Source organism: Balaenoptera acutorostrata, chromosome 6 (assembly GCF_949987535.1).
Source record: "Balaenoptera acutorostrata chromosome 6, mBalAcu1.1, whole genome shotgun sequence".
Taxonomy (NCBI): domain Eukaryota; kingdom Metazoa; phylum Chordata; class Mammalia; order Artiodactyla; family Balaenopteridae; genus Balaenoptera; species Balaenoptera acutorostrata.
In genome coordinates this window covers 106,331,215-106,359,124 of record NC_080069.1, presented here as the reverse complement: position 1 = coordinate 106,359,124, position 27,910 = coordinate 106,331,215, and the positions used below count along the sequence as shown (strand labels likewise).

General features: G+C 45.1%; 1 protein-coding gene across 5 annotated transcripts in view; it reads left to right on the top strand.

The window, feature by feature from the left end:
• TNC (tenascin C) overlaps positions 1-27,910 on the top strand; it is a 92,184-nt gene that overhangs the window by 56,948 nt on the left and 7,326 nt on the right. For 3 of the 5 annotated variants that reach the window (XM_057548240.1, XM_007178136.3, XM_057548239.1), the window contains 10 exons: positions 407-679; positions 8,491-8,763; positions 10,314-10,586; positions 15,998-16,120; positions 17,092-17,235; positions 19,058-19,177; positions 20,990-21,133; positions 21,899-22,029; positions 25,301-25,433; positions 27,059-27,210. In XM_057548240.1, the coding sequence (XP_057404223.1) occupies positions 407-679; positions 8,491-8,763; positions 10,314-10,586; positions 15,998-16,120; positions 17,092-17,235; positions 19,058-19,177; positions 20,990-21,133; positions 21,899-22,029; positions 25,301-25,433; positions 27,059-27,210 (1,766 nt within the window). The remainder of the gene's footprint in view (positions 1-406; positions 680-8,490; positions 8,764-10,313; positions 10,587-15,997; positions 16,121-17,091; positions 17,236-19,057; positions 19,178-20,989; positions 21,134-21,898; positions 22,030-25,300; positions 25,434-27,058; positions 27,211-27,910) is intronic. The other 2 variants (XM_028165425.2, XM_028165426.2) reach the window with 2 other exon arrangements.

The following is a 27,910-nucleotide window of genomic DNA, read 5'->3' as shown; positions in this document are numbered from 1 at the left end:
CAATTTAAGAGACTAGAAGCCGCCAGCGCTCGTATCTTTTGACCGATGGCCAGCATCCCTGAGGTGTGGTTCCCAGAAGCATCTGGGTTTCGACAGAACAGGTCCTGCTGCCGTCACTGGGCATGTCTCCTCACACACGCCAGACCTTGGCCAGGCCCTGATCTTGTGTGGCAGCTCCAGAGCGGGGAAATCTAATTGCCATACCTTCCTTTTTGTATTTTTCTTTTAATAAATCCCCTTTTTCTCTCCCATTGGCACTGATTGGTAACATCGCTTCATGTCACCCTAAGCCTGAACTGTCGGATCTTTCTAGCTATAGTTCTGTTAACAACTGCAGTCTTAAAACCCAAACGCAATGATTAACTGAGATTTATTTGTTTCTTCTCTCCTACCCCTCCTTTTTCAGCCGGAGAACCTGAAATCGGAAACTTAAATGTTTCCGACATCACTCCTGAGGGCTTCAATCTCTCCTGGACAGCTACCGATGGGGCCTTCAAGACCTTTACCATTGAAATTATTGATTCCAATAGGTTCCTGGAAACGATGGAATATAACATCTCTGGTGCTGAACGAACTGCTCACATCTCAGGGCTCCGCCCTAATAATCGTTTTATTGTCTACCTCTCTGGACTCACTCCCAGCAATCGGATCAAAACCATCAGTACCACGGCCACCACAGGTACATGCACGTTCACCCGCTCCTAACACCCTCTCTCCAGAATCTTTTTTGCAGGGCAAAGCCACTCCTTCCTGCCCACTGAAGCACAGGCCACAGGGCACTAACTGTTCCGTGACACTAGGCTGGAGCGCTATTTAACATAACTCTCTTCCAGCAGCAGCCCAGATGGTGACTTTCCTAATTTATCCCTGACCAGGACATTTGCAGCATAAAATGTAGTTTGGTCCAGAATGCCAAGTTGAATCTGGAGAAAAGAATTCTCCTCATCAGTAGCCAAAAAGCCATGATGAGAGCTGTCCTTGACTTGGAAAGACGTCTATATTGGTCAGAGAGGTCTTAAAAATTATATTGTGTGTTATCCAACTGTCTTTGTCTTCCTAGTGCCTTTGACTTCCTAACACCCAAATAGTCCAATGATTTAATGAAACTGAATTGGGCAAGTGATGAGAAAGAGCAAAGATTATTCATCACATGAGTGCACAAGGAAGTCATGCCATTCAGACCACTCCAATTCCAATGCCACCTCTAGGAGAAAAGACCAGAACATGCTGGCTTGCTTCCAGAACAGTGAATGGTAGATGGGAAAAATAAAAGTAGAGTAGAGTAGAGTTTAAATAAGGAACTTGGTCAACAAAAGAGTGAACTGCTTTCACTAAATCTGCGGTATCTGTGACATGCACGCTATGGGAAATGCTCTCTGGAATGCAGCAAAAGAGAATTCTATGTGAATTCAGAAAGGAGAGCCTTGTCCATTCAAAATAGCATTCTTAGCACATTTTGGACAATGCCTTCTCTCGAGAGATAAAGTTAGACATCACACACTGAAATTTAAAGTTATTTGTGGAGTAAGCACAGGAGAGTCTTTTCTTCTTGATCACAAAAAGGGGTCCCATATTCTAGGGGAATTCAAGAAAAGGGTTAACATTGTAGTATCAAAAGCATCTACCATTTAAGTCACTCACAGTTGAGGGAGAGTCTGTCCTCGTAACACTACAAAGTGTTATCAGCGTGGACCACAGGAAAAGCAGTGAGCCAGCAATACCTAGTTCTCATCCCAGCCAGATGAAAGTATACCAAAACCTAGGGAAATTAGTCAAACACATATATTTCTTCCTCATGGCTCAAGTTGGTTTTCAAAAAAAGGGCAAGTGTCTTTACCAGAGGGTAAAGGCTAAAACTTTATGGATTTAGTCTTACATGTTTTGATTTTGACCCACTAATAGTGTTTTTTTTTTGTTTTTTTGCTTTTTGTTTTTTGGTTTTTTTGGCTGCGTTGGGTCTTCATTGCTGCGCGCGGGGTTTCTCTACTTGCGGCGAGCGGGGGCTGCTCTTCGATGCAGTGCACGGGCTTCTCATTGCGGTGGCTTCTCTTGTTGAGGAGCACGGGCTCTAGGCATGCAGGCTTCAGTAGTTGTGGCACACGGTGTGGCATGTGGGATCTTCCCGGACCAGAGCTTGAACCCTTGTCCCCTGCATTGGCAGGCGGATTCTTAATCACTGCGCCACCAGGGAAGTCCCTCTAATAGTGTTTTGAATTGACACACTTTTGTATTTTTTTCTTCTTGCTTTGGTAGCTGAACCTCTCCTTAGCTGCCTCACTGTCTCAAATGTGACCTCGGGCAGTGTGTCCATCTCCTGGAAAGCTCAGGAGTCTGCCTTTGATAGCTTTCTTATAGAAGTTAGGAATTCTGACCACCTCCAGGAAATGGTGGTACGTTCTGTGCCTGCGGCGTCTCGCAGCTTTGTCATCGCCAACCTCAAAAGCTTCTTCTGATTACACTGTCCACCTTCACGGGCTGATTGGCAGGCAGTGTGCTCAGACCCTGATGGTCCAAGCAACCACAGGTATTTCCCACGATGGGTTCTTCACTCTCCCTTGAACTTCCCCTGAAGAGCCTTCCAAAAAAATCAACCTCTACCCATGTTTCACCCTCCTGGTTCCTCCAGATCCTTCTCAAATTTGAGAGAGACATCCAAATCAGAGCTTTAAAACTTCAAAAAGAAAAATTCTTACCCCAAATTAAGGAACTTCTGTGTCAACCTCTCTTTTCTAAATACCCACTCACATCTGGAGTTGCTCTGTTTGTTTGTATAGAGTTAACCTGATGTGCTTTGGTTGAATTTCCAAACCATCCTTTCATCTGATCTTGAATAATCTTTTCCAGTTCCCATTATTGTCTGCCTGTGGTCTTTCTAATCAAAGTTTGCCCATGTCTTATTCAAAGGTGTGTATGCCATTGTTGTTTCCTCGGTCAGAACGATCTACATTCTCTTTCTCTCCACCAAGATTTTAAAAGTAGTGTCACTAGCATGCAGAGAAAAAGACCCCAAAGCACACCCCAAGTCCCACATGAGAGGACCCAGTGGTCTCATCTTGTTCTTGAGACTTTTATGTGTCTGCATTCCCTATAGACTGCTCTTTTTTGACATTTACTCTATCAAGCATGTTTTGTCATCCACTAACATCTGTCACAAAGTGTCAAGAGTCTTCCTTTCATCTATCATCTTGTTCAAATCTTGGTGCATGTGGTGAGCATTCAGAGTATTAAGTTTTTGAAAATGTCTGTCTTTCCTGGAAGCAGACAACATAACAAGAAATTGTTTCAAAGGGTTAGAAGTGGTAAAAGAAAAACACCCCTAGCTTGCATGCAACACTGACTGGACCCTAACTACCATTCTCTGAGTTTTCTTCTTGCATCTCGCTTTTCAGCTTGGTTGCATCCTTTGGGAGACAGCTAGAGGTTAAGGTGACCTTGAAAACCCAGGTCTTATTGGGTTTTGGCACTGCCAGTCTCTGTCTGGTGGCATGAAAAGAGTCCTAACGTGCGTCCTTAATTCGGGAGAGTCCTTCCACAGCAAAATATAAGGAAAAAGCAGACAGAGTCCCATTTGAAGGATTTCACTTTTTCTGTGGTTGAGGTAATTTGCCAATGCTGTACCTGAAAATTATAGCATCATTAGCTTCTCAAACTAATTGCTAAGGAGGAAATCCCATGCCATTACTTACGGCTATCCTCTGCTTCTGAGCCAGATTCATTTGTCCTTAGAGACTTTATGGCATTGAGTTATGCTGTGCAGTTGTCCACTTAAAGTTTATCCAGATGAGCTCCTTCTTTCCTCCAAATACTGGAGCTGCAGCAAAACAACACCCGAGTCCTTGGAAGAAAGAGCCTGCTTCTTCCCAACCCTAAATCCTGATCCTGGTATCTCAGTCCTCCAGGACTGTTGCCTCTCTCTAAAATACAGTCTGGGTTGAACTTAGTTTAATGTTAGTATTATTTGATAAACGTGCATTTAGGTGGCCAGACCATATACATCCCAGTTGAAACTAGCAGTATAGGCCCCCTACATTAAAAATGAGTTGTTCTCATCACTGATTATCTAGATTTTAAGGGACAAGAGGAACTTAACCTCAGTGGAACCATCCATCTTTCCAAATTATCCAATAAGTGAATTTCGTAATCAGAAAACGCAAAGTCTAACTTCAAGTTTTCCTTTAACTTCTGCATATACCAGGAATTTTTAAATAGAGGACATTTTCACCTTTATGGTGTTTAGAGTGAGATGTAGCTTTTCCTATGGTGCATACATTTGGGTTTTTGACTACTACAAAGAATTTCTCTTCTGTGGATATTAACCTTTAATTTCTACAATCCAAGTAGATCATAGAAGACTAAATCGGGAAACTCCAAAGTAGCATTTTCTAAGGCATGCTCAGTGGCACACCAGCAACTTGACATGTCCAGAGAATATTCCCCAGAAAAGGTATCCATTGATAAGTTTACGAAGTGCTGGGCTCAACAAAATTAAGTAGGTTTCTTCACAGAACCAGCATTCTGAGGCCTTTAAAATGCTAGTATGCTGCGTGAATCTCTAGGATGAGATATAATATTCAATATAATGTGAAGCTATCTTTTCTTGGAACATCTTACAGAGCTAGTGTCCCATCACAAACCTTAGAAAATGTACTCTTAATACATCTTTACAATAATTCATCTACTGCTATAATGGCTTCTTCACTTTTCTTCACACATGACCAGCAAGTGGTCACGTCTCTACTTAAAAAAAAAAAATGCAAGTCCACACCTGCAGAGAAAGCAATATATTTTCTAACATTATAACCAGCGCAGGTGTGGACACAGCCTAATACGCTACCTTTCTGCAAATATTTGGAGGGATTGATACTTTCAGATTCTATGGCTACATTCTGTAGAAGTCCTCTGCTTCCTCTCATAATGTGTCTCTCATTCTCTCTGCCCATGTTCCTTTCCCTCAGAGCCAGAGCCACTGTTGGGCAGGCTAATCCTTAGCAATATTACCCCTGACAGCTTCAACGTGTCATGGACCACTCAAGGCGGGCCTTTTGCAAAGATTGTTATCAGTATTAGGATTTCTCCCTCGCTGCACGAGCCCCAGCAGTTCACAGTCTCAGGAGACGCACAGCACGCTTACATCACGGGCTTGCTGGAGAGCACTGGCTGTGACGTTAGTGTGGCAGGGACCACCTGGGCTGGGGACCCCACCAGACCCCTCACTGCTTTTGTCGTGATAGGTACTCATTCAAAGGTTCTCGCTTGTCTCTTCATAATTCTAAAATGGGGAAAAGAAAGAAAGAGGATAGGCATTCTAAAGGGAAATTCAACCCCAAATATAGTCTTCATTCCATATGTAAACTTCTACATGAAAAGAAAGCAAATACTCTTGCAAAGAGAGACCTTTCACGGCCACTCTTAGGAAGTGGAGCCAGTAGACGCAACAGTTGTATAAAACTGCCAAGGAATTCTGTGCCCAGTTTTACAGGCTGTCTGATTCACGGTTTGGAGACTCTGGCTGAAGAGTGAGTTCTAAGTTAGAAATGGCCCAAGGCAGGATTTTGTCCATAAGTCATGCTAGGTAAAGCAGCCCATGAACTACCTGCCCCGGAAATAATAATTTATCTTTTTCTTCTAAAAAAGTTACTTCTCAAGATTGACATCTACAACAGATTCATGAAGGTTCAATCTAAGATAGCAAATAGATCTCAATTTTAATTAAACCTTAACCATTCATTAAACTCGACTTCTTACTTCTCTTTGAATTACAAAAACAAATGGTTTTCTATTTCCTTTCCTGAAATTATCCTAAATCAATGGCAAAGGCTGCAAATGGCGTCAATTTACCAAATCTCTAGCCTGAAAAGCCTCAGAAAATATTTAGAAGTCTCTTGCCTTCCACTAATGATAATTTTTAGGAGACCAACTTTGCTGGCTGATTTTCACTTTAAACCAGGCCTCTCTTGAGGTCTGAATTGCTATAAATTGCTATTTATCTACATTAGTAAAATACATTAATAAGTTCAATTACATATTTAACTAGAGGCGGCATGGTTTCCTAGAAGAGTGGGGATCTTGAGATCAGGCTATGTGGTTTCTAATCCTCTCCCACATCTTTTTAGCTACATAACCTTGGCCAGTTCTTAACTTCTCTGAACCCCACTCCTTTATGTATGAAGAGAAAATATTCACAGGCACCTCCGGCAGCCTTTTCTCAGGGATTAAATGGACGTGGTGCAGTTTAACTGCCCAGCATCCCGGAGGCATTTTACAGTTGCTGGGTCCTTTCCTCTATCTCCCAACAATATGAGGAAAGTAGTGTTCTTAAAAATAAGCAACAGAAAAAACAAATGAAAAGAAAAGAAAGAAAGAAAAAAAAAAAAAAGCAACAGCCTAGATAGAAACAAGAGACCTCTGCAATCATGACTTTCCTATTATTTTCAAGAGAACACTACATGTTTTCATGTAAGATCAGAGAGTAGTTAATGCTTTCTGTCCAGTTAGCTAATGTGAATTCAATTGTTCAGTCTTCAGATGCAGAACAAGTAATTCCTTAGTGGGGTGAGGCGAGGAGTAGCCATGACTAAGAACTTCAGTGCCCAGAAGGGGAAGCATGGCCGGCCACGGATCCCATCAGGCCCTTATTTATAGCCTCTTGCAGGACCTCCCATAGAACAGAGAGAAGAAAGGGAGGCTGGTCTTGGGAATCCTAGATCCAGTTACAGCATTGTCTCAGCTAATCCTTGATGTGAAAAGACTCCGCATTTTAAAAGAAGCATATTTTATAAAGAGAAAAGAAAAAAAAAAAACTGAACATAAGGGACTATAAATAACAAGCCCTTGATGGACTAATTAGACTGAACGCCCTCCTTTTCATCAGAAGTCTCTGCTTTGATGGCATGGAAGTGCAAGGAGGCCAGTTATCAGAGAAGGCGCCACTTATCTAAACAAAGCTCTGCAACAGAATTTGAAACCCTTGCCTTGCAGACAAAGAGGCCTGTTTGCACAGTGTATGTGATTTCATCTTTGTCTTTGATAGAGTTATGATTTGGGGGAGATCCTTATTTGGTTAAAAAAAAAAAAAGCTTCAAGACAAACACCAAGTGGTTCAAAATAAGTACAGGAAATCCAAACCACAGCAAAATTTAAATCTCTGCTTAGGGGGTTAGGGCATTCATTCACTCGTTCTTTCAGTCACCAAACATCTCTTTTTAAACATTTTTCTTTACATTCCATGATTAGACTCTGGGCATTAGTGTAAGGTCATTTATCTCTTTGAATGCTTCCATTTAGCTTCAGTGAAAAAGCAGGCTCTAACCTAGATGGCGGCTAAAGCAGCCTTGGCCATGGAATTCCCATCCCCATGCCCACTTTGATGAAAAATAAACACATTCACCATGACTGTGTTTTGTTTTACTAGAGGGGAGCCACTGGACCTTCTCCACTAACGCTGCTTAGGCCTCAGGTCTTGCCAGCACCCATGGGCTTGACTGATTATTAGACTTTGGCTTAGGGTGTGGAAAGAACATTGAACCCGGAGTCAGATGATCTGGGTTGGATCCCAGCTCAGCCGCCTAGTGGATATGTGACCTTGGATAAATCACTGACCTCTCTACTTCCTTTGCTGCCATGGGGGAGAAGAGGGGGTAGTAATATCTACTTACAGTGTCATTGTGAGGACTCAATAGGATGATGGATGTGAAGCCTTGTCAATTGGGAAGTACTGACAGAAACCAAGCTGATACAAGGTCATTCCTTGGCACCTACGAAATAAGAGTGCCTGAGACACAGATGTCTGGTGAACGAATGAACAAACAGTGACAGAACTTACTGAAGAGCCTAACTTTATCCAGGAAAGTAAACAGCAAAAGAATTAGCAAATCTTGGTATTCCTTACTGGGCCATAATCATAAGTGGTTACATTCGGACACATGAAAAATCTTACCTCGTCCCTTTATCTCAGCTGGTGAGGATGTATGTCACTAACTGGCCTATTCAATTTAGTTCAAAATAGGAACTAGAAGTGGAATAGAAACATACGAAGTATACCGAAAAGGAAGTATACTTTAAAAAATAAAATAAAAAAGCTGATTTCCTTCAAGACTACAGGTTAGTGGGAAATAGACAAAGGAGTCCAAACCCAGCACAAGATATTTGATTTTATTGGGAAAAATTCATGGCCTTTGGAGTCAGACCCAGCTAAAACCTTGCTCTCTCACAGACTAGGCTCTGTGACTTTGGCCAAGTCAGTCAACTTCTTTGAAGCTCAGTTTTCTTACCTGTATAATGGGAATAACATCTATCTCATAGGCTTGTTGAGAGATTTACACAAGACAACATCATCTGGCACCCAATAAGCTCTTACGAAATATGCACTTTCTGAGTATATAACATGTTTAATGATTGATTGGGTATCTATCAGTGTTCGTGGAGACTTGTGCTTTCCCAGCAGAATCAGTGCTGCTAACCTGAGTTATTTTCACCCCTCCCTTCTTTCAGAGGCCCTGCCCCTTCTGGAAAACCTAACCATTTCCGACATTAATCCCTACGGGTTCACAGTTTCCTGGACGGCATCGGAGAATGCCTTTGACAGCTTCCTAGTAACGGTGGTGGATTCTGGGAAGCTGCTGGACCCCCAGGAATTCACACTTTCAGGAACCCAGAGGAAGCTGGAGCTTAGAGGCCTCATAACCGGCATTGGCTATGAGGTCATGGTCTCTGGCTTCACCCAAGGGCACCAAACCAAGCCCTTGAGGGCTGAGATTGTTACAGGTATTTTGGCTCAAGTGAGCCATTTTCTCCTCTTCCTGGTTCCCTTCCATGTAATCCATCTACGAGATCACCATGGTTTTAACACCCTTGTCCATGTTCCCTACTTAATCCATAGATGTGGCCTGTTCTTTATGTCACCCCCCCCAACACTCTTTCTTGTCTTATGTCTCTAACAAGCACTCCCCTTCTCCCACTCCAGATACGAGAAGGTCGAAATGTTTCCACCAGGCATCCCAAATCCTTTAGGCCATGTCTTATCTGTAGCTCTTGTGTGCTTACTCCACGTCACCCTCCTCTGTGTTCATCATGGCTGGTCCCCAGCTACATTTCAGCCTTCTCAAAAGAAATATACCAATGAGTATATTTCAAAAACTTATTTACCACGTTTGTCACCTCAAAGCCTCAACTGTGATCTTGACAAACTTCCCAGGTGGGCTTGTCATTGGAAAACCAACTGTGAACTTATACTGGTAAACACTAATATCATCGAGATTCTTCAACACAGACTAAATCTATAATTTTCTCAACACTAATAATTCCTAGAGAAATATAGCATGAACAACTTTAACAGTCAACAATCTGTATCTCCCAAAGTCTTTCTAGAGATTACTAACTCCATATTCAAAGGTACTACTTAGTGAAGAAGTTCCATGTTCAAATAAGTTTTGGAAACACCGAGTTAAACATAGTTTAACAGGATCCTTGACCACAAGGCTTTAGAGAACATTCTAATGTGCATGCTTCTCTCTAAGAGGGACTTACCCAGGCAATGTTTCCCAAACTTATTTTACAATGGATGATGATCAAACAGGAATAGTTTGCTCTGAGTATACTTTGGGAAATTCAGCTCTAAATTTACCTTGACATTGAGTTTTGTCTAGTTAAGGCAATCCAAGATAATACCTTGGGTCTGAAGTATGTAGCACAAGAGGTTCCAAGTCTTAGTTCTACCATCTGAACACTTACTGAATGGTTAACAAAAAGCAGGCCAGTCAAGAGTAGGAGCCTTCTTTAGTAAAGCAGCTCCAAGAAAAAGACCAAAAAGAACATTATAACATTTTAAAACCCATTTTCCTCAGGATCAAGGGAAATATAATCAGTAGTATCATCACGGGCAGCTCTACAGATCATTAATGCTGGTTTATGTGTCTTTTCAAAAAGAAAAGAAGAAGGTCTCACAGAGCATGGGCACTCAGCCACTGGCGGACAGAGAGCAAATGTAAACAAGTTACTGACTTTGAACTTGTTTAATAATGCATGGGAGGGGCCACTGCTGAGTCCAGATGTGGATTTACAGAATTGCTTTTAGACAAAACTCACACATGCAAGCACCCACTTGGCTTGTATGGAATGTGTCAACTCCATCCTTCCCCTCTCCTAGATCTACTAGACATGTTCGTGTTGGATAATTTTATTTTCGGTATCTCAGGACACATCTACCTCTGAGAGCTGGGGCATCACTCCATATTGATACCCCCACTGGAGAGAAGATTGCATGGGCTGCTGAATGATATTCTCTCTCCTCCTTCCACCATTTTCTCCCCCTCTAGAAGCCGAGCCGGAAGTTGACAACCTTCTGGTTTCAGATGCCACCCCAGACGGTTTCCGTCTGTCCTGGACAGCTGATGAAGGGGTCTTCGACAGCTTTGTTCTCAAAATCAGAGATACCAAAAAGCAGTCTGAACCACTGGAAATAATCCTACTTGCCCCCGAACGTACCAGGGACATAACAGGTCTCAGAGAGGCCACTGAATACGAAATTGAACTCTATGGAATAAGCAGTGGAAGGCGATCCCAGCCAGTCAGTGCTATAGCAACAACAGGTACCGTATATAAATGGGAGAGAATAGAGAAAAGTTCTCTGTTCCTCTTCTCACAGGGCTGGGAAATTACAAGAGCTTCGGATGCAGACAAGCTTGTGTTTGAATCCTGACTCTTGAGTAGAGACTAGGTGACCATGGCTAAGTCTTGACGCAAAAAGTATGACTCCACTTACTTATAGTGTTGTGAAGATTAAATGAGATAATTCATGGAAAGCCCATACAGAGGCCCTGGCACACAGCAAGGGCTGAGCAAATGAGAGCTATTAACATTTTTATTATTGTCATTAAGATAGTCATTACAATCATTGCTTTTTTTTTTTTTAATTCCAAAGGCCCTTCCTTCTACCTATTATCATGTTTTATCCAGAGATATACTTCCTTGTTCTTTGGTCAAATGTTCAAACTATGCAGGGAATAATGAAGAAGTGGTACCTCCACCTATAAAGATTACTACTTATAAAATGCTATGTGTGAAATAGTCAGTACCCTGATCAAGAAGGAAAAAAGAGGAGGCTGGCAAGGTTGGCAGGCTGTTCTTCATGAGGCCCAGTCATTCTATTTGATACTCACAGCAGCTCTACATGGCACTGGAAGGAGAAATGAAAATCCTTTTCAATATGAGTTGTTTCAAGGAGAACGAAAAAAGATGGTTATAACACGACTGTTTATAATGATAATACTAAGACTCATATGACTCTTTAAAGAGAAAACGAATGACCTTCAACAGGTAGGGTGAATTCCTTCAGGAAACTGAGGCAGGTACAGAAATGGAGCATTTGCTAGAGACCACTGCTTCAGAGGAACCAGGGGAAAGAATCACAGAACCACAGGCAGAGGTAGAAGGGACCTGAGAAATGATGTAGCCCAGACTCTTCTGTTTGTGTATGAAGAATCGTGGCCCAAAAAGGTGAAGTGATTTGCCTAAGGTCACACAACCAGATTTGGGGTAGAACCCAAATGCCAAGTTATTTTAATATTATTAAATATAAGCGGGCTAGGTGACAGATAACCAACGAATATACACACTTGCCATCTCTGACAGGCAAAGGGCATAACACTAGCCAAAACCTTCCTGTTGTCCAGAGATGAGTATTTTTTGATGCCAAATTTCAGGACCTAATGAGCTCCGAGAAGCCACCTGTAGAAATCATACTCAGTATTTGTAGACGTGGAGCAATTCAGCCAGAAGAAATACCCTGTTTCTTATTAACACAGACCCTATCCCAGGGACGTGGGTCCTTGTCTCCTCTTCCCTGTGGCTTCCCATAAAAGAACTTCAGATCAGAGGCAGAGCCTGATTCTGACCTTGGTTTATAAACACTGCTTTTCAAAGTTTACTTCTCATCACTGGTTTTGTTTTGCTGATCTTTTTTTTCTGGAGGCTCTGCAGTTCTAAAGCAAAAATGAATAATCATGAGCTTTTTTTTTTTTTTTTCTAAGAACAAGAAAAAAGAAAGGCCCTCTAGGATAGCCCTTTCTTTGATTTTTTTCTCTGGGGCCTTGTGTCTCACAGCCGAAGAGAAGTGTGCGTCGGTGTGTGCGTGTACGTTCACACGTGTGCTCCGGTACTTGGCAAGGACGGGCGAGGTGACTCTTGATCACAGCAGACATCCAATTTACCTCATCAGCTTCGTAAAGTTGCCCTTTTGTGTTTTCATTCTTTCTCCTTGTAAACCCTTCTCTCTGTTCCTCTTTTTCCCTGTAAAAGCCGCCGCAGGTTCTCCTCTCACTCCCTGAGCATGAGCTGGCAGCCCTGAGTGCCCCAGCGCCAGGGAGCGTGGGTAGAAGCAGTGTAGCCGAATGGTTAAGCCTGCAGCCTCTGGGCAGATCCCCTGGAGTCGGATCCCTGCTCTACCTCTTCCCAGCTATGTGAGCGTGAGCAAGTCTCCTTTCCCCTCCGGGCCTCAGTCCCCTCATCTGGCCAATAGCATTTAACTCCAAGGTCAGCCATGAGGTTCATGTCACATCATAAATGTCAAGTATTTAGTTTCCTTGCCCACTGTAACAATATTAGCTAATATTATGTTTGGGTGATTTAACGTACATTTTATTTTTTAATGGCCCAGTTGGTTCAAAATTCAAAAGTTAAAAAAAAAGGATATACAGTGAAGTCTCTATTCTACTGTGTCCCTGACACCAGTTGTTCTATCTAGAAGCAGTCAGTATTACCACTTTCTTCTGAATCACTGCAGAAATATGCTCTACAAACAGATAAGATTAGACATAAGTCTATGTTCTCTTTTTTTTTCACCTTTTTCTTTTGGCGTGGCGGTTAACATACCCACTCTTCCACACATTGGGGGGGGGGGTGTGTATGTTCCTTGCTTATTAATAGATCTCAGAGATAATCCCATACACCTTCTTTATTTAACTATTCCCCTACTGACAGACCCTTAGATTATGGGTTGTTTCTTCCTCTGTCAATCTCTGCATTTGCAGTGGCTCCTCTTCCCCTCCGTGGTTTGAGCCACTTCTTCACAACAGCCTGGGCTCCACTTTGAGAAGCCCAGAGTTGCCAGGAGCTTCTTTTGCCTCTGGGGAGTTAAATGCCAACATGCCTCTGTATACCATCGGGACAGTCACCAGAATAGACAGAAAATAGTTCAAAATCCAAAACCAGAGTAAGATGACTTTGTCATTCTCTTCTGGAGGTTCCTATTGCTCACCTCGGGGGTAGTGAGGACCCTGAAATGCTTCTTTAACCTGCCCCATCACCACCCCGAAACATACACCCTTTCCACCCCCAAAGCCAAGGGGGCAGCCCCTCTCCCAACTCCCAGAATGTGCCCCCTCCCGCTCTACCTCACTTCTCCCAGCCAGACAGCCTCCGAGCTTCCCCGCTCAGTTGCAGCTCAGATGGACTTAAAGCCACACATCACGCAGCTGCAGTGGCATCGTGTCTGGGGACCCGGGTCAGCGGGTCTGCAGAGACACGTGCTCAGCAATCCTCCCTTCTACGTGAAACAGGCTGTTTATGCCTGGTGCCTTTGCCTCTGACGCTCATAAAGTGTAAACTATCGATTACAGAGCACGCACTTCATGTCACACACAGCAGGGCAACTGACACACTTTACCTCACTGATTCACGTGACACAGACAGCCTAAGTGCCACATTCGGCCCCATTTCACAGAGACCTGAGGGGCTAAGGTGTTTTTAGCTAGTAAAGCCAGAATGGAATTCAAACCCAGGTCAGTGTAACTCCAAAATCCTTGCTCTTAAATCACACTGGCTACAATAATCGTCCCCTGAGCTTATCACGATTCACATATTAAGTATTGAATAAAAATATGTTGGAGGGAGAATTTTTTAAATGATTGTTAATGGTCACATTATTAAAGACATTTTGCTCCAGATTTGGGGAGGCAACATTTTATGCAGAGAACAGACAGAAGTACTCTTCATCCTCCTTGAGAATTTCTAGCAATTCCAAATGTTTTCCTAATGGAATTTTTATTGAAAACCAAGAGTCTTCTTGGAAAGAGAGACAGAGGCATTGCCTTTCCTGGGTCTCCCTAACTTTTCAATAGGTATGATTTAGTTGTTCTCTGAGGCTCAGCCTTCAGGTTCCTATTGACCATCTCTTCTGCTGTGGTGCTGGAGACCTGCAGGCCCTACTTATGGCAGAAGGACACACGCTAAAATAACAAATTGTCTTCCACACCTAGGAAGGTCTGTTGCCTAAAAATACCATTGACCCTGGAATTCTACCACTACTGTGCCATTCTTCAGATGACACATGGCTGTCTATCTTCCGACTGTCACTTTCATCAAGCACATCCCTCAGGAGGGCATGACAGATGAGGTTACTAATTCTTACGGTTTTTCAGCCAGGGCAGATAATATCGCCATTTTGCAGATGAGAAAATTGGGATCGAGAGAGGAAAGCTGTGGCCACAAGATACACTTTCTACAATGTGCCAGGACCTGCCCCAGTGAGGTTCACAGTCAGAGTGAAGGTCAGAGTGGACTAGCCTGGCAGAAGGAGAGCCCCAGTGCCTGAGTTTACACACCCCACGGGGGTTTTTTCTCATTCTGCCTCATCTAGATCTTTCCTGGGGGCTACCGCAAAATTCAGGTGGCCCATGGAAAAAAGAATCACGTGGGAAAGAAAAAAAAAAAAGAGAGGGCAAGCATGTTTACCGAGTTCTTACTGCGTGCCAGATTCTGTGCTAGGGTTTCACATCCATTATCTCTGCTAATCCTCAAAACATTCCTGAAGGTGGGCACCACTTTTCCCACTGGAAAGATGGAGATGGAGCAACTCAGGCTCTCGGAAGTGAAGGGAACTGCCCCTGGTTGCCCAGCCTCTCCGTGGTATTCGGACAATCAAGATCTTCCAGGCTCCAGAGCCCCTGTGGCTTCGAAAGCTTTCTAAGGAGAGGGCAAAACCCCAGGCAGCCACAGAACCTGAGGGTGGGCAGCAGGTCACAGGAGAACGCCGTAGGAGGAGAGAAAAAGACAGAAATGGAGAGAAAAAGAGCTCCCCAAAGTGGGCTGTGGGTTTCAGAACTTAACGATCAATGTGGGATGCAGAGGGGAAAAGATGAGGAAATGAGTTCCCAGGAGACCTGAAAATTGTTTCCTGAATTCTATGGTTAAGCATGGTCAGCTGAAGAGGGCAAAAATCTAAGCCAAAAAATACACAGAGAAAAGCCAAAGGAAACTGGGTTTGCGGGGGAGGCATTTACGTAGCAGGAACTGTCCCTCAGGCATGGCTTTCCCCCAGGTAGACCCAATATCCAAGGGGTGTTTGCTTTGGTGAAAGGTCTGAGGTGGTTCCTCTGGCTCTGGACCTCCATCCAGTTCTGGGAATGGGTTTGTCGAGGTCAGTTTCCACGTGAACATTATTTCCAAGATCCCAGGGCTGTGCTCAGCTCTGCTCCTGGGACTTAGGAAGGTCATATCACAAGAATGTTCACTGGAGAACTTAGCCTCAGTTTAGTCCTCTGTAAAATGGCTACAACCACACCTCAGTGGTTTCTAAATGAGAGTTAATCCTAATAGATTGCAAAGAACTGTACAATTGTCAAGTCTTGGTATCACTTAATAAAAGGAACTAAAAAGCAAAGATTTGAAAAAATGCTAAACATCAAAACTTAAAGGAGGGTGTATTCCAAGCTGTGAGACCTCTCATTCACCCTCACTTCCTTAGACGTCAGCTATGGCGCTAACGTTCTTGAATGAAACCAAATGGCAGCTCTACAGCTCTGGGCCCTGTACCTGAATGAAAGAACAATTGTTCCCATCAAGTCGTTAACTTAATCACAGATCCCCACATTCTCCATCCTAAAGGCTTGGCTGGGACATAAACTAGGGACTGAGTTTTCATGGATCAGGAATTCGGGAAGGATCGCTGATGAGCAAGATAGTTAACCGTTTCTGGGTTTCTCCTGTGCTCTTTCCTCAACAGCCATGGGCTCCCCAAAGGAAATCGTTTTCTCAGACATCACTGAAAACTCAGCCACTGTCAGCTGGAAGGCACCCACTACCCAGGTGGAGAGCTTCCGGGTTACATCTGTACCCACTGCAGGAGGTAGGGCACTTGGGGAGGGGAGAGGGAGGAGGAAGGATCTGGAGGGTTTGGGTGGAATAGTGAAGAGACCCTGATAATCCCATCCTCCCAAACATCATGGCCAAAGAAAACTACTTCTTTATATTTGAGACCATCTGGATAGACTTCATTTGTAAAGTGCTATGAGACCCTTGGAAGAAACTATTTTGTGAAGGGTCATGTTATGAAGATCGTTTCCAGGCTCATAGTCTGGGAAGCTGTGACTCAGCAGAGTTGGGAGTTCTAGTTCAGAGCACACGGGCTATAATAGAGACCAAGGGGGTGGGGGGAGCATAGTCAAATATGTCTAAAGACATTCTGGGAGGTAGTGAGCTCCCCATTAGTGGAAGTGTATACAAAGATGATAGTTGATAACCTCTTCAGAGAAATGTGGTAGCATCTCTGCGGGGAGTTTGGTCAGCTGATATACAAGCTCCTCACCAGCCCCCAATTTCTAAGAAATATAAACTTTGGACTTTTTCATAGATGTAAGAGTACAAGCTTGACCATGACCATTTTCTTCAACAGTAGAATCTCTGCTAGTAAGGGATGAGTCTATATATTCTTTAGCTAATACAATGGATTAAATATATCAGATATACATTACATAGCAAGCTTCCCATATTCTTTGTGGGAAAAATAGGTAAATAAAATTTGTGCAACATGGCCAGCTCTCTACTGAATGGAAACTTGCCATTTTTAGCACATTGTGACCTCATGTTTTTTCCTCCCCTGGCTCAGTTTTTGGCATCTTCATGGATGGAAAAAACATTATACAAAAAGTAAAACCTCTTCTCTTATGCCAGAGGGTAGGAGCAACTGAGAAGTCAAGAAAATGGTGTTGGATGAAGATATAGTTTCACTGCCAAATCGGATACACCCATTCTTGAGACAACTGTGAATAAGTTTCAGTGAGGTTCACCTTCCCCGATCGTGCTTTTACTGTGTTCTAGGTACACCCTCAGTGGTAACTGTGGATGGGACCAAGACTCAGACCAGGCTGCTGAGACTCTTACCTGGAGTGGAGTACCTCGTCAGCGTCATCGCCCTGAAGGGCTTTGAAGAAAGCGAGCCTGTCTTGGGGACGTTCACCACAGGTGTTTTTCTCACCTTCAGCATTATTTCTCATGATTCAGAAGCTAGGAAAAAAGTTATTTAGGAAATTCTCGGGGAAAGTGGGCTGGATTTGGCGCACCAGCGGTCTCATTTCTGGTCCGTCTGTAGCCTCTTTTGAGCTGCATCCTCAACCTCCCTGGGCCACTGTTTCCCAGGGTATTGTGGGGAAAATAGCACAAGTTGGGGAGTCATGCTGACCTGGTGGAAATCCCACGTTCTGCCACTTCTAGATACATGAGCTGTCAGTGAATTTCTCGAGGGTCTAGTTCCCTTCTCTGTAAAATGGGTGCAATTCTGCTTCCTTCGCAGGAAGCTGTAAGAATCACGTGAAACTGTATATGTAAAGCGTCTGCAAATATAAAAAATGACTGTATACATTAATCCACTTCCTTCCCTTCCCTGATAGTGTCAGGACCAGCGTGAGGATCCTTGCAAGCAGGTGCTTCACACAGACACTATAAAGTGACTACTCTGGATCTGGCAGCTACTGTATTTCAGGCCCTGTTACTAAACCCTTCACATGTAAACCCCATAGCTATTATCCTTCCCATTTTACAGAGGAAACAACTGAGACCTGGGGAAATTAAATGCCTTGGGCAAGTCCATATAACTAGTAAATGCTGGAAGCAAATTTGAACTTAGGTCAGTCTGACTACAAACTCTGTATTCTTCTAAACTAAAGGATGATTTTCCTGTTATAACCTGATTTGTACAACACACTGTAAGGAGGGAAAAATAATGAATTGCATTGAAGGAGAATGAAGTGGAAAATTTCTCTTCAGGCAGCCATGTTCCTAAACAATTTATCCTTTGATATATGAGCAATTAGCCAGCCTAATCCATTAAGGGATCTAAAGAATGGGCCTCACAGGAAATTTTAAAAATATCCTAATAGTCTTAAAAGGGTTGCTAATATGCAATTAAAACCTCCCGTCTGAACCCAGAGTTCTGCCCACCCTGCCACACAGATCCTCGTTTCCCCCCTAGAAATCTTTCATTCATGGGTTCTCCACGGCAACTGGTTGCAAAGTCTGGATCTGTTTCCTCCAGAGGCCCCGTTGTCCTCATCCGTTAAAGGAGATTCTGTATGTGAAAGATGAGACAGGAAGGACCTCAGAGTGGACGGGGTGGGCCCCAAATCACTCTACCACCTCCTGACTCTCAGGCCAGTCATTTCATCTCTTGGGGCCCAGACACCTCATGTGTAAAATGAGCTGATGATGGCTGCCGCACCCCCCATCCTCCCAGGGCTGTCGTCCTGGAGTAATTGTGCCACAAATGTGAACAAAAGCGGGAACGAGTCATATTTAGGTTGGTTTCTAAGAAAGGCATGTTGGGTTGTAGCAGTGGTGAGTTAAAAGGGCCAAGGCCCTGGGACTATCCATCCCTTCTCGGTACAAGTCATTTGGAAGTCATATTGAAAACTCCAAACAGCTTTAATAGTCATGTTAATAACAAGTGCAGTTACTGAGCGCTGCCCCCTAACACATTTCACACACATCCTCTAGTTCAGCGCTCCCCAACCTTTTTGGCACCAGGGGCCGGTTTCATGCAAGACAATTTTTCCACAGATGGGGTGGGGCAGGGGGGGAATGGTTCAGGCGGTAATGGGAGCGATGGGGAGTGGCAGATGAAGCTTCGCTCACTTGCCCACCGCTCGCCTCCTGCTGTGCAGCCCGGTTCCTAACAGGCCGCGCACCAGTACTGGAGTCCAGGAGCAGTGTAGACAGCAGAGCAGCTGTGGTCTGATGTCCTACCCCATGACTGCCCATCTCTCCAACACATCACCATCTTTCCTTGCAGCTCTGGATGGCCCATCTGGTCTGGTGACAGCCAACATCACCGACTCAGAAGCCTTGGCCATGTGGCAGCCGGCCATCGCCCCCGTGGACAATTATGTCATCTCCTACACAGGGGAGAGAGGTAAGGTCGTGTCCAAGACCCTCCCCACCCTGAGGAGTGTCTGTCCTGCTGTAAACTCTTCCTGTTCTCCCTTCTTTGTGCCACACTTGGTCCATGGTAGCAAAAATGCATGGGTAGACTGGAGAGTCCAGCAATGTCCCTGTGGCTCTCGACTGCCACCTGAGAACAGACTCATGGGCTGGGACTGGGGCTGGGTGGGTGGGGGTGGAGGGACCAGTTCAGGTGGTGGCAAGAGAGGTCCTACCCGTATCCCCTGCTTGTTGTCAAGTGAAAGAGCATCAGCACCATGGTTGTATCAAGGGAGGCCAGCGGGCCATTTAAGGAAAAGCAGAGGGTGCGTCTCCAGCCTGTTCCTCCTCTTCTGCTAGGCTCTCTGCCGTCAGAGTGAGTCACCCTCTCCAGGCAGCAGCTCTCACCTCTTACAAAGAAGGAGTCCAGAATCTGAAATCTTAAACAGACTATTTCAGGTAGCTCTGGGGAGCCCAGGCTTCTTGGATGCCACAGACGAGGCCCATTAGAGCAGACCTGATTGAGAAATCAGAAATTATTTTTCCTTGTCTTTGCAACCATCTGTGTTAATTTACTCAGCTGGAGATTAAACACTTGTTTGGGGCACCAGCAAATCAAGGCTACCAGAAGGTAAAATTAAATACAAATAAGAGAGAAGAGAAAGAAAGATTCCTTTTCAGTGAACAAATCCATACTTTTGTCATGAGCTAGACTAGAAAAAATATGTTGTTATTTTAATCTCAAAGTATATGTGAGTTTCATATTTTATGGTTCAGTATTGTTTTACCTTCAGTAACAATATGAGAGGGCACCACAAGCTGTGCTGGGGCCTCTGAAAATCTTAATTCAGCCCGGGCAACCACTTACGAGAGTTCCTTGCGAGGACAGAGCAAAGATGGGGTGGGGCTAGAGGGATGCTTGGGTTTATTCTTTCTACTTTTCTATTTTTAAATATTCCCTGTGAGCAAACTCTTCCAAGTCAGGGGAGATGATGTTGTCTCACTTAAAATAAATCAGAGTATAGTTCGTGGGAATCATGGAAATTGTGGATGCAAGCGTAGAAATTTTTTAGAGTCCAGAAGTGTGCGTGAGGCTGGGGGCGTGGGCTCGTGACTGATGAACAGAGTGACCAGCTCATTCCACTCTGCCCTGGACCTTCCCAGTTTTAGCCTTATAAGTCCCATGCCCTGGGAAATCTCTTAGTCCTTGGCAAGCCAGGATAGCTGGTCACCTGTGATTGAGAAGTAAGCACATATACCTGGGCACCATGGTTTGGGGTCCACCGTTGGTCCTGACCCAGTGGGACTGAGAGCCAGTAATCAGGCTCTGGTGTGTCTACGCCACCTGAGTTTTGTGACCCCCCAGCCTAATGATTTGACATTTGGCAAATAAAAGGACATGAGAGTAAGTGAAGAAAAGGGGAGGGCAAGCAATGGGACAAATTAAATGTGAGTAGCCCAAGCCTTGGAGATGTTACTTGCAGCTCTCCTGTAACTGGGTCCCGTGCCTCAGCTGCAACGCTGTCCCAGCGGCACCCTGTACAAAAGTCTCCTGACCCCCAGGGCCCCTTCCTTCTGACTTGGTGCCTGGAAAACTCCAGTACCATATGATAAATCCTTTGTATATGAAGTGATTGCTCAAGAGAGAGAGACAGGAGTGTGAGTCATGTCAGAAACCAAACCTGCTTTTCTGTAGGGTCACTGAAAGTTTCTATGTTAGAAGGTGTGTGCGCTCTTGGCCCAGTCCGCTGATGGCCCAGACAGCGGACTGGTAACTGCCACGGTGTGTATATTTCCTGTTTAGAGCCAGAAATTACCCGCACGGTGTCCGGAAACACAGTGGAGTATGCGCTGACCAACCTCAAGCCTGCCACGGAATACACGCTGAGGATCTTTGCAGAGAAAGGGCCCCAGAAGAGCTCAATTATCACCACCAAGTTCATGACAGGTACAAAGACATCGAGAGCTGGAAGATGCCCACCCACAGCCTCTATCTTTAACAGTATCCCTCTCCAACTCTTATTTCCCCAGTCAGCTCCCTGCAATGTGATGACATCAGCATCAGCTAAAGTCACCAGTGCCCACTCAGTCAAGACCTTAAGAAACACACCATTTCCTTTTGCACTGAAATGACCTTGCTCTCCCCACGGACTAGGAAACGATTTTAAGAGGAGGGCTTTTTAAGTGGAAAACCAGTCCCCGCTGACCCTAAACCCAGTATTTAATGATCCATGTTCTAGTCAGGGAAATCTTTTTAAGAGAAAGATTTTAAAGGCAAGTTTTCCTAGATGTCCATTGGGTTTTTATACATTGAGATCTTTTTACAAACTGCAGCAAGCAGAGAGACAGAGGCAATGTCCTCTGAGTAGGGGTGAGAGCCAATACCATCATTCATCTGTCCTCTTCTTCAGAAACCAGGGGGGTTCTAATTACGTTCATGGCTGTGTCTTTCTTCCCAAATCCAACTAAAGCCGGTCAATATCCTGTTGGGCTCAGGAAAACGTGGCCCTTGGGATGAGATGAACCACAGAGAATGTACGCCTTTGGAGGTCATCTGGCTCAACCTCTTCATTTACAGATGGTGAAGGTTTTGGCCAAGGTCATATAAGTCAATGGTAGGGAAAGGACTTGAAGCCAGGCCTCCTGATACCCAGCTGGGGACTTTGTCCTACACCTGCTGACTTATTTGATATTAAATTCTTATCTTCTCCAGACCTCGATTCTCCAAGAGACTTCACTGCTACTGATGTTCAGTCGGAAACTGCCGTTCTCACCTGGAGACCTCCCCGGGCATCTGTCACTGGTTACCTATTGGTGTTTGAATCCGTGGACGGTACAATCAAGGTATCTTGAAGTATATAAACAACTCCCCACTGCTGGCTGAAACATTTACGTGATCCTCCAAGTAGGGAAGAATTATCTGGATGCTGTTTCTCCTATCCCAGTGCAACTGGGGAGCTGGAAAAAAATTAGTAGGAACTGGACACCATGCCAGACCTTCTGAATCATAAGCCCCAGCCTCCCTGTCTCATTTTAACCAGACTCCAGTTTTGACAGCCAGCCAAGGTCAAGAACCACTGCTCACAAGACTTGAGGACATTTTAGGAGCTGGACTCTTTGTCCTTAAATGTTTTATTGAGCAAAGGCCAAAAGCTTCTTCTGCATCTTTGCCATATATCTCACAGATGGCATCATTCCATTATATAATGAAATATATATCACCATGTTCTTATGACATCAACTGTTTACAGCAATTTTTATTTATATTCCCTACCCATGATTTTTTTTCTTCTACTTTTTAATTTGAAATAACTTTAGACCATCACACAAGTGAAAGAAATTTTCTAACCTTTACCTTCTAAACTTGTTTTTGACTTTTAATTTTGGTCACCATCCTTTACATTTCCAAGATCTTTTACTTATTTTCTGCACATTGATCTTTTGCTAGCATATCGTTTGCATCTCCTGTTATCTTCTTCTCTTTATCTCTAAGAATATATGTTCTTGGTATTTTCTTCCACAGCCTACATAGTGTTTCCTCCAAGGTCTCTTTTCTGGTTTGCTGCTGTTTGGTTTGGTTTGGTTTGGGTCTCCATCTTTCATGTTGGAGACTTCCACCTAATGCCTGTTGGTCTTTTTGTACTGGAGCCAAGAATGAAATAGCCGATTGGGAGGTCTAATTGCACAGACAGGTCTTGTCAACTATGGGGCTCGCTGTAGAGTGACTGGGCAAATACCCAGCAATTTTCTTGGGGGACTCCCAAGCATCAGGACTGTAAACTATTTCTCTCGAGCTCATCAGTCTCCTTGGAGGATCCTCCACCTCCTTCGAACCAGGCTGCCAGAAGCCTTGCTGGAGAAGGAGCCTGGGCTCCCACTGTGTACACACCTTCACTTCTCCTGTTTCCAGTGCAGCACCCGAGCCTCCCTTGCAGCTGGGCCTGATGGACTTGAATCCAGAGTCTCCTCTCTGGCTCAGCCTGTCCAGGGAGGAAACCTCAGCCTTTCATCTGGGCCAGGAAGGACAGTCACCCAGACTGTTGGGGGATGGAGGGAGCTGGGGTTCTGTTTATTATGCAAAGTTTTAAACAAACCTTTGTTCAGCCATGCCCCACACTGGCCTTCAAAGGCATCTCTGCTTTTGCATACATTTCATTCCTGAACTTGCCGGGCTCTGCAGCATTGTGGCTGCACCCACTAGTTAGTTAGCTCCTGGCTTTCTCCCTTCTGTCACTTCAGCTGTCACTCCACCACTCCACACTTTCCACTGATCAAGATTCTGGTGACATCAGGTACCTGCTACTGTCTCCTCTGCCATTTCCCTCATCCTTGTGAGTTTATACTTTATATATCTTTTACTTTCATTTTAGTGGGTATCAGAAGCAAGTAGAGATAAGCTGGCTTGTTCAATACGCCATGTTTAACCGGGAGTGGACACACATCTCTAGTTACCATTACGGTCCTTCTTGGAGTCGCTATAACAATGAATTAACTCACTGTGTGAAGAGAGGCAAGTCCCTCGCCTTCTCTGGGTGTCAGGGTTCACATCTGTAAAATGAGTGCACTGAACTCCCCGGTCTCTAAGGGCCCTTCCTGGTCAGGCATCCTAGGATTCACTGTTTACCTGAAGTCATCAGTCTCATTTCGATCTACCCTGATTGCCTAGAAAATAACTTTGAACAGCAGCTTAGAAAGCTGATAGGTAACTTTATCCCCAAGTAATTCAAGGAACCCAGCTTTGTACCTGATTCTTCCCCAAGGACCAGACCTGGGGGCCACACAAAGGTCACTGGGTCACTGGTATCAAATAGGCACTCACCCGGGTTTACTTCCCTGCATGTCCAGTCCCCAGCTTAATCTGTTTCACTCGAGAAAGTCAACCTGGTAGAGGAGGAAAGAGTCCTGGACAGTATGTTAGGAGACAGGATGCAAGCCCATCCTCTGCCACCAACAAATTATGGAGCGAGTGCAAGTCTTTTAGCTTCTTTGAAACTACTTACACCTCCAACACCCCACCCCCTCAAACCCTGCCGCATTGGAAAAATCAGGATAACTTCACCTTCCCAGTTGTGAGGATGCCAAACAACCTTCCAGGGGCCTCCACACTGATTCATTACTGCCTAAACCCAGTGGGCTGTGTTTGAAGGTGGTAGAAAGCACGGTTGTGTTTGGTTTGCTAGCACTGCAGGTTGAATTCCAATCCCTGACACCAAGGTCACTTGCTAAAAAGGTGATTTCACAGGCACTGGAAGGTCAAAAGAGGATTTGAAAAGAAAGAGGATCTCCTGCAGAACTGAAACCGATCCCCCTCGTCTGGACAGCAGCACAGTGACCAGTCACAAACGGCAGGTGTAGTTACAATAGGTCTACAGCAGCTGTACACATCTGCCTCTCCTGGACATCTCTGTTCTAGAAAAGAGACATGCTGGGTCATCATGCCGTGCCTCCTGAGCAGTCGTAATCATCTCCTGACTCAAGAGATCCCCTGAGTGACTATGCATCAGAATCATCCAGGGAGCTTCTTAAATAGACACCTGGTCAGGCCCCACTTCTGGCTCTCATGATGCAGTCATTCTAGGATGAAGCCCAGGCATTGTTTTATTTTAAAGCTTCCCAGAGATCTATGAAAAAGGGCCATATTAGGGACCACTGACTTAACTGGTCTCAAAGTCTAAACCTTTGCCCTTTGTGTGATTCATCTTCCTACCAGATTAAGCTGAGATCATGGCATTCCCTTTTTCAAAAAACTTTCAGGAACCTCCATTCCTTATCATGATAAACTTCAAATTCCATAGCTTGGCACTTAAGGCCCTTTGTAATCTGGTCTTTGCCCACCTCTTCCGCTGCTCCCCTAACTGAAGTGTGGCTGAGGTAGGTCGTTGCCTCCTCATATTATTTGAATTTGCTCTGCCCCTTCTGGCCCCAGGAGCTTTGCTCAGGCTGCACTCTCCCCGTGTCTGCAGCCCTGAAGTGAGCACGGAGCCTGGCACAGAGTGGGACTCAGCGGATTCTTGTTGAATGAAGAAATTAATGGATGGGTGAATAAGTGAATGCATCATCTGTACTCTGAGGATTTATGTGGCCAAAAGCTATTATATTTTTCTTCTGCCCTTAGGAAGTTGTTGTGGATCCAGACACCACCTCTTATAGCCTGGCAGAGCTGAGCCCATCCACCCACTACATGGCCAAGATCCAGGCACTGAACGGGCCCCTGAGAAGCAAGATCATCAAGACCACCTTCACCACAAGTAAGGGGCTCGGGAGGAGACTGAACCAACCCTCCACTTCTCCTCTAACTGCTACTTTAAATGTTTCCATCAAATTTCTGAAAAGAATCAATTCTCTGCTATTACCGGAAAAGCCAGAGGAATGTGGATGCAGGAGGTTACAGGCCTCGTGGTGAAAGGGAAGGAGGGCCAGCAGTGAGAATAGCTGGATTCATTCCCCATCTCCACCACTTGCTCTGTGTGACTAAGGAAAGTTACTGCCATTCTACGAGCCTCAGTTTCTTCCTCTGTATAATGGGGTTAATAACCATCCCTTCTTCATAAGGACCTTGTGAGAATCGTTGTATTGTATTTGAACTCCCAGACCAGTGGGTAGCCATTGTCGAGGCTCATTATAAGCTCAGTGTTCTCCTTCAGGCATTTACAAAGCCTGTTCATATTCAAAATCACAAACAGTCCTCCCACGAAGCTGGTAAGTTGGGCCAGGATTATCATGCCCAGTCTTCTGGTGGGAAAACAGAGGCTCCCAGAGACTAAATGACCTGCTCAGGGTTATACCATGAGTTAGAGTCAGATCTGGGTTTAGGTGTCCCAGGATCAGGGAACCACCTCCACACCCGGCCACTAGATCTCCTCTGCAGGTGGCAAACGAGCAAGCTGCACAATTGGTGAGGAGGAAGCATCCTTCTCTGAGGAAGGGAGGAGGGGGTCTTTGCAGAGCCCTGAACCTGGGTAAATGGAGTGTATCCCAGGGCTGTCTCCTGCCCTTCGCACTTCACTCTGGTCACTCTACACACACCTGCTGAGGGAGGGGCAGAGGCAAAAGCACCTCTTTGCCAGATCTCACGGCACGTGCTAGGAGCACAAAAAATATGAATGTGTCCTAAAGACGCTCTCAGACTAGGGCTGTGAAACAGACAAGAAAACAGCTAATGATACAACCGCAGGTGAAGGTAAAGTACAGTGAGGAGGTCGGATCAGAACAAAGAGCTGCTACTACCCGTCAGTTCTCAAGCCCACCTGCTAAGCATAGCCCCAAGATCATTCATTGCTATCAAGTTTTTAATTTTTGCACCACATTATTACACGTGGAGGTTCCCCAGGCATTCTTGGGTTAGCCCTGTAAGATCCCCAGGCTCAGAAGGCAAGGCAGTGGCAAGTTCCGGACTAGAACCCTTGTCTTTGGCTTCAGAATCCTCTGAAGAGCCTGAGATGCATCCAGCCTGACAGGGTGTCCTCACCCACAGTGAGCCGCCCCCCGGGTGCTAGAGACCCAGCCGTCCTGGCCAGTACTGGGTGTTCACCCGGTGCTCCCATTAGGTGCCGCCGCCTGGCTGCTCCCGGTCGATCGCGGTCAACCTGACACGTGGCCCTCCCAGCGGTTCAGCTCTCCTCCCGCTGATATCACTGGGGGCTTCCATCAGTGTAAGAGACTGAACTGGGTCCCTTTCATCCATAACCTCTAAGCCTCACCGCACCCCCCGCAAAATAGCTTTAGTCCCCATCTCGCGCGTGAGAGAACAGAGCCTCAGAGAGGTTGAGTTGCTCGCCCATAGGCGTCTAGTCAGTAAGCACCTGAGCTGCAGCCTGAAAGCTCCTGCTCCAGTCCTGCTCTGAGAGAGCCACTCCTTCTCCTTATCCCGCAGCTGGAGTCCTGTACCCATTCCCCAGGGACTGCTCCCAAACCATGCTGAATGGAGACACGACCTCTGGCGTCTACACCATTTATCTGAACAACGACAAGACCCAGAAGCAGGAAGTCTTCTGTGACATGACCTCTGACGGGGGTGGATGGATCGTGAGTATCATGGAGACAGACTCCAGAGCTCTCCAGCAGGGGGGTGGGGGCAGAGGAGAGGCCGAGGTCCTCCCCGTGCCCTCTGACACTAACGGGTATGAGGTTCTCCAAGATAGTGCCTGTCACATGGAGACACTCAGGAATTCTCTCTTAAACAAAGCAATGGGAAAGAAGCTGAGGATAAAAACCAGTTCCCCTGTTTTCCCGTAACTTATCTCATTTGATCCTCAAAAAACTCTGTGATCTATAAATGACCGTGGTCATCGAGCCCCTTACGTTTACTAATTAACATTGGCCATCTTGTGCGAAGAGTTTTACATGAACTATTTCCATCCCATTACCATATGAGCTGGGTAGTATTTTTTTTAATTATTAAACTTCCTTTCTTAGAGCAGTTTTAGATGGGCAGCAAAGTTGAGCCGAAGGTTCGCTGAGTTCCCGTGTACCTCCTGTCCCCACAGACACGGCCTCCTCCGCTGTCAGCACCCCACACCACAGGGGCGCACGTGTTACACGTGACCAACCTACACTGGCACATTACAGTCACCCAAAGCTGGGTGGTAGTCTTACTAAACTGTATTTTTCGGGTGAGAACACTGAGACTCAGAGAGGGGAGGTGACGTGCACTGAGTCACATGGCAAATTAGTGAGGACAGAGGTGGGGACGGGTGCTTTTCCTGCAGTGGCTGTTTCTTCCTCT